Raw genomic sequence first — 12,335 nt, 5'->3', positions numbered from 1 at the left:
CTTTGTCGTGCATTGGCGGATTTTGATATAACTTGACAAAAGCAACGACCATAACAAGACAACTTGCTGCGTGTATTATTAAAGCCCCTAGGTCAAGGGTCGGAGGTTAAAGATTTAAGGTCATTTTTCTTGTCCGCTCTGTAACTTTTTTATGCATGCATGGATATTCAAATAACTTGTCACCTATATTTACCATAACAAGACAATGTGTTGCGTGCAAAGTCCAGACGCTCAGCTCAAATGGCAAGGTCACAGGACAGAGGTCAAAGATTAAAGGTAATTTTTTATCTGCTGAGTAAGTTGTGTATGCGTGCATGGATAATTAAATAGCTTGGTTCACACTTTCATCATAACAAAAGGACTTGATAGATAAAAACTCATATTCCTAGCTGATAGGTCAAGGTCACAATTAGAGGTCAAATATTTTAGGTCATTTTTCTTGTACACTCTATAACATTTTATGCATGAATACATATTCAAATAACTTGGCACAAACGTTCACCATAACAAGACCCATACCTCTAAAATTAAGGTCAATGTAAAGATTTTACATCGTTTTTCATTTCCGGTTTTAATGTTTGTATAAATAATGGATGGATATCCAAGTAACTTTCACCATAACTAGACAATGTGTTTCATGCAAGACCTACACACCCCTAGCTAAATGGTCAAGGTTACCCAATGTCAAAATTGTAATGGTTTTTTTTGTAGCTCACATGTCACAAAGTGACAAGGTGAGCTTTTGTGATCGCGCAGCGTCCGTCGTCTGTGCGTCCGTAAACTTTTGTTTGTGACCACTCTAGAGGTCACATTTTTCATGGGGTGTTTATGAAAATTGGTCAGAATGTTTATCTTGATGATATCTAGGTCAAGTTTGAAACTAGGTCACGTGCGGTTCAAAACTAGGTCAGTAGGTCTAAAAATAGAAAAAACATTGTGACCTCTCTAGAGGCCATACTTTTCAATGGATCTTCATGAATATAAGTCAGAATGTTTACCTTGACGATATCTAGGTCAGATTTGAAACTGGGTCACGTGCCTTTAAAAACTAGGTCAGTAGGTCAAATAATAAAAACAATTTGTGACCTCTCTAGAGGCCATACTTTTCATGGGATTTGTATGAAAATTGGTCTGAATGTTCATCTTGATGATATCTAGGTCAAGTTTGAAACTGGGTCAGCTGCGATCAAAAACTAGGTCAGTAGTTTTAAAAATAGAAAAACATTGTGACCTCTCTAGAGGCCATACTTTTGAATGGATCTTCATGAAAAATGGTCAGACTGTTTATCTTGATGATATCTAGGTCAAGTTTGAAACTGGGTAACGTGCTGTCAATAACTAGGTCAGTAGGTCAAATAATAAAAAACCTTGTGACCTCTCTAGAGGCCATATTTTTCATGGGATCTGTGTTAAAGTTGGTCTGAATGTTCATCTTGATGATATCTAGGTCAAATTTGAAACTGGATCAACTGCGGTCAAAAACTAGGTCAGAAGGTCTAAAAATAGAAAAATCTTTTGACCTCTCTAGAGGCCATATTTTTCAATGGATCTTCATGAAAATTTGTCTGAATGTTCACCTTGATGATATCTAGGTAAAATTTGAAACTGGGTCACGTGCGGTCAAAAACTAGGTCAGTAGGTATAAAAAAAGAAAAACGTTGTGACCTCTCTATAGGCCATATTTTTCATGAGATCTTCATGAAAATTGGGGAGAACGTTCCCCTTGATGATATCTAGGTCAGGTTCAAAACTGGGTCACGTGCCTTCAAAAACTAGGTCATTAGGTTAAAAAATAGAAAAACCTTGTGACCTCTCTAGATGCCATATTTTTCAATGGATCTTCATGAAAATTGGTCAGAATTTTTATCTTGATGATATCTAGGTCAAGTTCAAAACTCGGTCACATGAGCTCAAAAACTAGGTCACTAATAGAAAAAACGACGTCATACTCAGTTCAAAACTGGGTCATGTGGGGACAGGTGAGCGATTCAGGACCATCATGGTCCTCTTGTTTTATAACTATTGTATGAATGGATGAATATTCATTTAACTTGGCACAAGCATTCATCATTACTAGATGATGTGTTGCTTGTAAGACGTAGTCACCTTACTCAAAGGTCTAGGGCAGACTAAGTTTGAAAAATTTGAATTCATTTGTTTGGTCAAGGACACAGTAAAGGGTCAAAGGTCATTTGGGCGTGTTCGGGTCGTAATTTTGACATGCAAGGAACTTATTACTATTTGGCAAAAAAGTGTTTGCCTCAGAGACACGGAGTGGCGAGCACGAAACAAGGCCTGTATCTGAAAGGTCAAGGTCAAACACTCTGTTGTGAGGTCAAAGTTAGTATAAAATCTACTTAATGCAATAAAATGTGCCATGCATTTAGCAATCATTTTTTATTTGACAGAAATGATTACCTCAGTGAAACGGAAGATTGTCTCAGGACACAGGTCCTTATCTCAAAGAGGTCATATTTACGCTAAGGTTGTCATAGGTCATGTCAAATCTTGTAGGTGCTGTAACGTTCACTTACAAGAAACTTCTATTTTTAATTGGCTGAAATGTTTGAGTTATTTAGGAGGCGTGTCAACAAAAAATCTGTTCGACATTGTTGCCTTTTGGACATCAACATTCTACATATTTAATCTTTTGAAGCTGAAATGAATATTTATGGTCATTTTTCTTTTCAACTTGTTCTTTTGCCAAAGTGCGATTGTCCACAGGACTCACCATTTTGTTTGCTTTGCATGTGAGTATGTGTGTGTTGGCGGTGTGCACAACTGCGTGCTTTGAGTTTCGTTTTGGGGAAACTGCATTTTTGGAACGTGGCATTCCCTGTTTGATATTTATCCTTGTTTTTTGTCAAACTTCAATGTCCTAACAATCACAATGCGGGAGCAACCGTGCCCTAGTTAGTAAATAGATGTAAACCTGGTTAGCATACCGATATGGGAGAATTACAAGCGGCTAAAATGGTTCACATTGAAATTTTGCTTTTTACATGCCCGACGGTACGTATTATGTGATTTCGCTTGTCGTACGTCCGCCCGTCTGTTCGCAATTAAGGTTCCGATCAATACCTTAAGCAGGCTTTGTCTTATGATCCTGAAACATGATAGACTTTTTACTTATGGACATTGAATAACGTCTATTGATTTTGGGATCAGTGGGTCAAAGTTCAAGGTCACAGTGACAATATCTTGATAATACCCTCGCCTGTCACCCTTAACTTGACAGGAATATTGCTCATGAATAGTGAATTATCCTTATTGCTTTTGAGGTCAGTGGGTCAAAGGTCTTGGTCACAGTGACTTCAAGTACAAAAATACTTTTCCGACCTGTCATCCTTAACTTGACAGGAATATTGCTCATGAGCGATGAATTATCCCTATTGATTTTGAGGTCAGTGGGTCAAAGGTCACAGTCGCAGTGACTGTTAGTATAAAAGCGGTTGCCACTGAATATTTTAAGATCATCTTGACTTAGGATCCTAACACTTGATAGGCACATTGCTCATGGGTGTTGGATGTCCTATATTGACTTGGGGGATTTGGGGGTCTCTTTGTTGAAGGTCATGGTCACTGTAATATATTATGTTTTGATAATATTTGCCTGTCCGTTTCTTGTCAATATAGTTTCTGCTAAATAACTTTACCAATGATCCGCAAACTTGAAAGGCACATAGCTTCGGGCGTATTTTACGCCTTGTAGCCGTGCTCCTGTTTGTGATAATTCTTATAATTTGTAGACATATTTTATCGAAAGTCTGGTTAACTCTTATAAATTTAATGATGTATCGTCTGTCCGTCAGTTCGTCCGTCACAGCGCCTTGCGTACTCAACACCTCCTACAGTTTCCATCAAATTCAATTTAAATTTGGTATACATCGTCTATATGAACAGGATATGCTCATATTGTCGAATCTTTCATGATCGTATTATTTTGTCTAGAATTATGTCCTTTTTGACTTTAAAATACTAGAACCACATTTGTACCTTGTGTACTATACTTCTACAGTTTCCATAAAATTCAGATTAATGTAAGTATACATCATTCATCTGAAGTGGACATTCGAAGCATATTGATGTGATTACTATTTTTGTGAGTTATGCCCTCTTTTTTGGACTTTGCAATATTTCATTTTTGTACTGACTTCCTGAAACTTGATATACGCTGTGAGCATTAAGTGAACATAAATGTCCAATTGATTTTTTTTAGGTTAGCCCCTGTTTGGACTTATAGCAAGTACACTTGTACTTTTTGTACTCGCCTCTTCCTACAGCTCCGCCCCCCCCCCCATTTCAAAAGAATCTTGATATACATATCAACATTAAGGAGGTTTCCATATTCTATTTCTTTTAGTTAATCCCCCGCCGTGGCGGAGGGATTATAAGAATGGTCTGCGTCCGTCCTTCCGTCCGTCCGTGCCCGCGAAATGATGGTTAAGTGACTGCATAACGGTACTTTCTCTTTGATGTCATTCATTCCGTTCTGTTTATGTGACTATTTTTCTTTTTATGTGACTGTTAGAACAATAGAGAGAACAATGGGGGAGTCACAAAAAGACCGTTTCGTTAAAACGTCCGTCCTTCCGTCCGTCTTTCCGTCCGTCCTTCCGTCCTTCCGTCCGTAACAAAATCGTGTCCGGTCCATATCTCCTAAACCCCTTGAAGGATTTTCATGAAACTTGGGTCAAATGATCACCTCATCAAGACGATGTGCAGAACCCATGAGTCAGCCTTGTCGGTTCAAGGTCAAGGTCACAACTCAAGGTCAAAGGTTTGAGCCTGCCATTTTGTGTCCGCTCTATATCTCCTAAACCCCTTGAAGGAATTTTATAAAACTTGGGTCAAATGATCACCTCATCAAGACGATGTGCAGAACCTATAAGTCAGCCATGTCGGCTCAAGGTCAAGGTCACAACTCAAGGTCAAAGGTTTGAGCCTTCCATTTTGTGTCCGCTCTATATCGGTTAAACCCCTTGAAGGAATTTTATAAAACTTGGGTCAAATGATCACCTCATCAAGACGATGTGCAGAACTCATGAGTCAGTCATGCCGGCTCAAGGTCAAGGTCACAACTTAGGGTCAAAGGTTTGAACCTTCCATTTCGTGTCCGCTCTATATCTCCTAAACCCCTTGAAGGATTTTCATCAAACTTGGGTCAAACGATCACCTCATCAAGGCAATGTGCAGAACTTATAAGTCAGCCATGTCGGCTCAAGGTCAAGGTCACAACTGAAGGTCAAAGGTTTGAGCCTTCCATTTCGTGTCCGCTCTATATCTCCTAAACCCCTTGAAGGAATTTTATAAAACTTGGGTCAAATGATTACCTCATCAGAACGATGTGCAGAAATTATGAGTCAACCATGCCAGCTCAAGGTCAAGGTCACAACTAAGGGTCGAAAGTTTGAGCCTTCCATTTGGTGTCCACTCTGTATCTCCTTAACCCCTTGAAGGATTTTCATCAAACTTGGGTCAAATGATCACCTCATCAAGAACTCATGAGTCAGCCATGTCAACTCAAGGTCAAGGTCACAACTGAAGGTCAAAGGTTTCAGCTCTGTATCTCCTAAACCCCTTGAAGGATTTTCATGAAACTTTGGTCAAATGATCACCTCATCAAGACGTTGTGCAGAATTCATGAGTCAGCCATGTCAGTTCAAGGTCAAGGTCGCAGCTAAAATCAAAGGTTTTACCCTTTCACTATCCATAGCAGTGGCGGGGGATTTAGCTGTCTTTCAGACTGCCTTGTTGTAATCGTTTTGGGACTTCATTTTAGTACAACTAAATCTGTATTCTGTGTACTTGTTTACACAACTTCTCATACAGTTTCCATCCATTAAAATCAAAGTTGGTTTACATCACCATTAAGTGGACATGTACATATTGTAAGGACGACTGTGGTGTCCAATTACTTTTTATGTTCCCAAAAGGAGGAGGCATTTAGTCGCTTCGTCCATCCGTTCGTCCTTCCGTGAGTCTGTCCGTCCCGCAATTCCTGTCTCAGCAGTCAATAGAATATATCGAAACTTCATAGAAGCTTAACTCCGAATAGGTAATGCACATATCATCTTCATGTTCAGGTCGAATTTTTTTTCACTGAGTTATTGTTCTTTGATTATTCAACATTAGTATACCATAGCACCATTTCTTGTCCGAAGTATTCCTCAGCAACCCTTGGCTGGAATTCAGTTAAACTTCATAGGAAGCTTTACTCTCAAGAGGAAATGCGCATATAATCTTCAAGTTTCAGTCGGATGATTTTTCACTTTAGTTATTGTCCTTTGATTATTCAACCTGTGTTTACTATAGTACAGTTTCTTGTCCGGAGTATTCTTAGCAACTACTAGTAGTCTTTGGGATTCATCGAAACTTCATAGGAAGTTTAACTCCCAAGAAGAGATGCCCATATTATCTTCATGTTCCGGTCGGATGAATGTTCTCTTAGTATTTGCCCTTTGATTATTCATTATTAGTACACTCAGTGCCATTTCTTTTTCGGAGTATTCCTCAGCAACCACTCGCTGGAATTCATTGAAACTACATAAGAAGCTTCATTCACTCAAGAAGATATCCGCGTATTTACTTCATGCTCCGGTCGGAGAAATGCTCTTATATTTGGCACGCATTTTGTCAATAATTACTTTCTGGAGTTCTAAAAAAAACTTCTTTGGAACTTCACTACTAGGACAAGATATGTTCCCAGTCGATGAATTTTGCTTTAATGCTTTTGATATGCAATAATCTTATTTCGGGGAGCATCCATCGGATTTACCGATATTTTCTTGTTTTAGTAAGCCCTATTTTGGAAGTTTTATTATTATTATACCAAGAATTTTCACGAATCTGTCTCATACAGTGTTGCCATCATTTTTGTTAGATGCAGATAAAGTAGTTAAAACTGGTCACCACAAAGTTGAAGGCAAAGCTCTGAGTGTTTCTATCTATGTGCCACCTGTACCTCCACCATCTTACGAGAACAAGATTCTGATAAAAGGGTTAAAACCAACCACAACCCAGGATTGTTTGTTCAACTTCATAGAGGCAAAAACAGGATATAACCCAGAGACCATGGACTGTCATGCAGAGCAAGAAGATATAGTCATGGTTACTTTTACAGACAAGCCAGGTATTATTCTCGTGCATACCAATTGCAGCTGTAATTACTTTGTTACTTGTTTTAACTTAAGAACTGAATCGCTGTTTAGTACTTAACATCTTTGTACGAAAACTATGGTCGTGATTAAAGTGTTGAGGTCGAAGACCTCACAGCGTACGTAAACACAACCATGTATTTCGTACCCAAATCGAAACTGCTTAACCGCGATTTATAGTTGATATTTTCAGGTTTGTTTTCTCGTTTCACATTGTTTCAGTGGATCCACTGTTGGTTGCTTGTTGTTGTTGTTAAAGTATTGTTTTTGTTTAGCGGGTCAGGGTCACCATTTTTAAAGATTGAAAAACAGTGTCATACAGTTTAATACCTTCAGTTTGAATAAATACAAAGTATATTTATATAACACATTGCCTGTAGATAACTTATACATAAACTTAGGTTTGGATTGCATATAGGAACACCGGAACAAAGTCACAGTCACCATTAGTAAATTATAAAATAGAAAAAGTGGAAACTCCACAGGTCGCTCAACACGACAAAAACGAAAATGTTGCAGGCTCGGTTTGATTGAGCCTGTTCATGGACGGAAGTGGAAATGCATGCTACCGTCCACGCCCTCTAGCCCCGGGTTGAGCAGAAAGCAATTCATTTTGTACCTTATTTGTTAAAAACAGCTTTGGGGACTATAGAATTGTGCATTACTTTCCGACACCCCATCATTCCGCCATTCCTTCATTCCATCCATCCATACGTCTTTGTCCGGCCTATTCCTCTGTCATCCGTCAATGGATTTTATTATTACGTGGCACAAGTCTTCCCCATAATCAGAAAAAGTGTCATGTAAAAGACCCAGACACCTAACTTAAAATCAAGGTCTCACTTCGGTGTCAAAGATTAACATTGTATTATCAGGGTCTGTTACGTGTCAGGCCCGTAACTGCTATCCAAGGGATTATGGTATTACTTGTCACAAATATTTCCCATATTTCGATCGGTGTCATGCTCCCAGATCCCTAGCTTAAAGGTCAAGGTCACACTTTAAGGCCAACATGTTAAAAGGGATTGTTCTTCCTGTACGCTTCATAACACAATCATTTATCGAGGCATTGAAATATAACTTGGCACATATGTTGCTCGTGTGAAGGCTATGTGTCATGCGCAACTCTCAGAAGTCGAGGTCATGCTTGGAGGTCTATGTTTAACAGTGCATTTTCTGTGTCTACTCAATACCTGTCCAAGCCATCAAAGGGTTTTAATGTTACTTGGCACATACTATTATGTTCTTAATAATGAGTCCATGTATCGTATGCAATTCGCACACCTCGTAGGTCAAAGGTCAAGGTCACTGTAAGAAGGTTAAAGGTTAACAGGGTCTGTTTAGTATCAGCTCAATAGGATCCTCCGTGGCAGAGTGGTTAAGATCACGGACTTCAAATCACTTGCCCCTCACCGATGTGAGTTCGAGGGGCACCTGGTGTCTTCCTTTACCATCAAAGCTGGAAAGTTGCCATATAACCTATAATTGTGTCGGTGCGACGTTGAATCCAACAAAAGCAAAAACATTGGCTCAATAACTCCATCCATCTAGCGACTTTAACATTACTTGGCACAAATGTTCCTTGCAATAAGTTGGTATGACACACAAAGCCCGCAGAACCCTAGTTGAAAGTTGAATGCCAAATATTTTAGGTCTTTTTTCTTTTGCCAGGCTGTAACTTTTTCATCCATTGATATTTTAATAACTTGGTATTAACATTCAACATAATAAGCAAATGTGTTAAATGGACTCAATTAAAACAATCTTGGTGTATTTTCTTAAAAATTACTTCCCTCTTATAAGATGAAGTAATTCATTATATTTTTAGCTCGAACATAAAGAATTTTTCAAATTGTAGAGCTTTTGTAAGCACCCTTTCGTCGGCGTTGGGGCCTTGTCACAAAAGTTCAGCATAAAGTTTAGCGTGTAAGAAGATTTCTCAGAAACTACTAGGCCAAATGCATTTAAACTTTACACATGTCTTCGGCATTATAATATATGATGACCTCCATGGACATGAAACATAACTCTAGCTTTAATTGTGTCAAAAGAATGCCCCTTTTTAGCTAGACTTTTCGAAGAAAATGTAGAGCTATTGCACTCGCCCCGGCGTCGGCGTCGGCGTCGCCGTTGGTTAAAGTTTTTGATAAAGTCAAATATCTCTGTAACTGTCAAAGCTATTGACTTGAAACTTAAAATAGATATTTACTATCAAAGTCTACACCAGGAGAAACAATCCCCATAACTCTGATTGAATTTTGACAGAATTATGCCCCTTTTTAACTTAGAATTTTTGGTTAAAGTTTTTGATAAAGCCAAATATCTCTGTTACTGTCAAAGCTATTGACTTGAAACTTAAAATACTTATATACCATCAAAATCTACACCAGGAGAAACAATCCCCACAACTCTGATTGAATTTTGACAGAATTATGCCCCTTTTTAACTTAGAATTTTTTGTTAAAATTTTTGATAAAGTCAAATATCTCTGTTACTATCAAAGCTTTTGACTTGAAACGTAAACTACTTATTTACCATCAAAGTCTACACCAGGAGAAACAATCCCCATAACTCTGATTTGAATTTTGACAGAATTATGCCCCTTTTTAACTTAGAATGTTTTGTTAAATTTTTGATAAAGTCAAATATCTCTGTTACTATTAAAGCTTTTGACTTGAAACTCAAAATAGTTATTTACCATCAACGTCTACACCAGGAGACACAATTCCCATAACTCTGATTTGAATTTTGACAGAATTATGCCCCTTTTTAACTTAGAATTATTTTAAAACATTTTTGATAATGTCAGATATCTCTGTTACTATTAAAGCTTTTGACTTGAAACTCAAAATGGTTATTTTCTATCAAAGTCTACACCAGGAGACGCAGTTCCCATAACTCTGATCTGAATTTTGACAGAATTATGTCCCTTTTTAACTTAGATTTTTTTTACTGGCAAAGCTCTAATTCAGAATCAAGCACTGAGAAAAGTCGAGCGCGCTGTCTTACGGACAGCTCTTGTTTAACTTAGAATTTCAGGTTAAAGTTTTGCATGTATGCAGGCTTCTCAGAAACCACAAACCACAAAGCCATGTTGGGCATTGTGCTCACTGCTACAAGTAGACACCGTCGTTTATATGACTGAAAAATTGTTGAAAAAGACGTTAAACCCGAACACACACACACACACACACACACACACACACACACACACACCACAAAGCCATATGCTTTCAAACTTCCACCTGTCTTTGGCTTCATAAGATGACATCCCATGACACGTTACATAACTCTATCTTATATTGTATCAGAATTATATCCCTGTAAAATTTAGAATTTTAGTTTTATATGTAAGCAGGTTTCTCAATAACCACAAGGTCGAATGCCTTCTAACTTCACACATGTCTTCGGCATCATGAGATGATCTGACATGACAAATTACTAACTTTACCATATATTTTCGCAAAATTATGCCATTATTTCAACTTAGAAAAGGTTTCTTAAGTTTATGTATGTAAGCTAGTGTTAGGTGGAAGGGCTTTAAGTAGTCAAGCGCGCTGTTATAAGACAGCTCTTGTTTCTGTTTTTTCGCCCCAATTTAAAACCAGAAGGTCAAACGTTTTCTAGCTTCACACATGTCTTCGGCATCATGAGGTGATCTGACATGGCAAGTTACTAACCCTAGCGCCCGCCCGCTTAGCTCAGTAGGGAGAGCGTTGGTCTTCAGATCGCGGGGTCGCGAGTTCGATCCTCGGGCGGGGCGTATGTTCTCCGTGACGATTTGATAAAAGACATTGTGTCTGAAATCATTCGTCCTCCACCTCAGATAATTCATGTGGGGAAGTTGGCAGTTACTTGCGAAGAACAGGTTTGTACTGGTACAGAATCCAGGAACACTGGTTAGGTTAACTGCCCGCCGTAGATGACTGAAATACTGTTAAAAAACGGCGTTAAACCCAAAACAAACAAACAAATACTAACCCTAGCATAGTTTCGCAAAAATATGCCATTATTTCAACTTAGAAAAGGTTTTTAAAGTTTATGTATGTAAGCTAGTGTTAGGTGGAAGGACTTTAAATAGTCGAGCGCGCTGTCATAAGACAGCTCTTGTTTCTGTGTTTTCTCCCCAATTTAAAAGAGAAGTGTTATCATTTTCATATATTTATCAATAATTAACAAATGTTGACTTTCAGATATATAAATTTAAGTCCAAACATTTTAAGAAATAACATATTGTTTACACATATGTCTATCAAAATACACAACACAATTTTATATACATTATTTACAGATATCAGGCTAAAGGTTATGCTGCAGTTGAGATTATTTGTCTGTTTCCAGTAGGTGACTTTGTATTGCATGGCAGTACTTCATTTACTTGTTACCTGTGAGAATTTGGAAAGCTAGTGATTTGATTTCCAATTACTTCAGTAACTTCCGTTTTTTAATTTACCTGAGCGCAAGATGCTCAAGGCAAGTTATTTTGTGTACACACTGCCCGCCGTCGTTTGTCGTCATCAGTTGTTTTAGTGTTAACACTGTAAAGATCACAGTTGTTGTCAATTGTTAACACTGCATAGATAACATTTGTTGTCAAATAAGCATGAAACTTGGTCAAAATGTGTGGATTAGTTTCTTTCTGTGTCACTTGGAGTCAAAATCTAGGTCACGAGGTCAGAAAATGGGACAGAAAGTTGCGTATTTAATCAGACCTATCCAGATAGCATAGATATCTTCCCAACTTAGCTTTCTTCATTTTATAGACACAAAGCAGTTTTTTGGTGGTTGCTAACTGTACTTGTAACAGCCTTTAGATCACTACATCTTGTTTTAATTCAGATTTCCATGAACTTGAGAAAGTATTCAGAGAAACTAGATTGGAAGGAGCAATACTGAAGGTTTATCCTGTACCAATTTCAAACTGTATAATTGTCGCTAACCTTGCCTCTGATGTAACCGAAGACACGGTTGGCTTCTACTTTGAAAATAAAAGAAAAAGTGGTGGCGGACAAGTTGACAAGGTGGTGATGAATGAGGATGATACATGCCTTGTATACTTTGCCGACCACACAAGTAAGTTTTACCCATCATTTTATTGACGAAAAGATTTTTACGACATAAAACAGTTATTCTTTGAATTTGTATGTCGCTATTCATTTTGAATATTATGGGTGACAA

The 12,335-nt window shown here is 38.0% G+C and overlaps 1 protein-coding gene across 2 annotated transcripts in view; it reads left to right on the top strand.

Moving 5' to 3' along the window:
- LOC123547553 (protein mono-ADP-ribosyltransferase PARP14-like) overlaps nt 1-12,335 on the top strand; it is a 68,520-nt gene that overhangs the window by 7,948 nt on the left and 48,237 nt on the right. Inside the window, exons 3-4 of one of the 2 annotated variants that reach the window (XM_053551804.1) lie at nt 6,884-7,132; nt 11,997-12,230. In XM_053551804.1, the coding sequence (XP_053407779.1) occupies nt 6,884-7,132; nt 11,997-12,230 (483 nt within the window). The remainder of the gene's footprint in view (nt 1-6,883; nt 7,133-11,996; nt 12,231-12,335) is intronic. The other variant, XM_053551805.1, reaches the window with a different exon arrangement.

This window comes from Mercenaria mercenaria, chromosome 9 (assembly GCF_021730395.1).
Source record: "Mercenaria mercenaria strain notata chromosome 9, MADL_Memer_1, whole genome shotgun sequence".
Taxonomy (NCBI): domain Eukaryota; kingdom Metazoa; phylum Mollusca; class Bivalvia; order Venerida; family Veneridae; genus Mercenaria; species Mercenaria mercenaria.
This window is presented reverse-complemented; position numbering and strand designations above follow the sequence as displayed.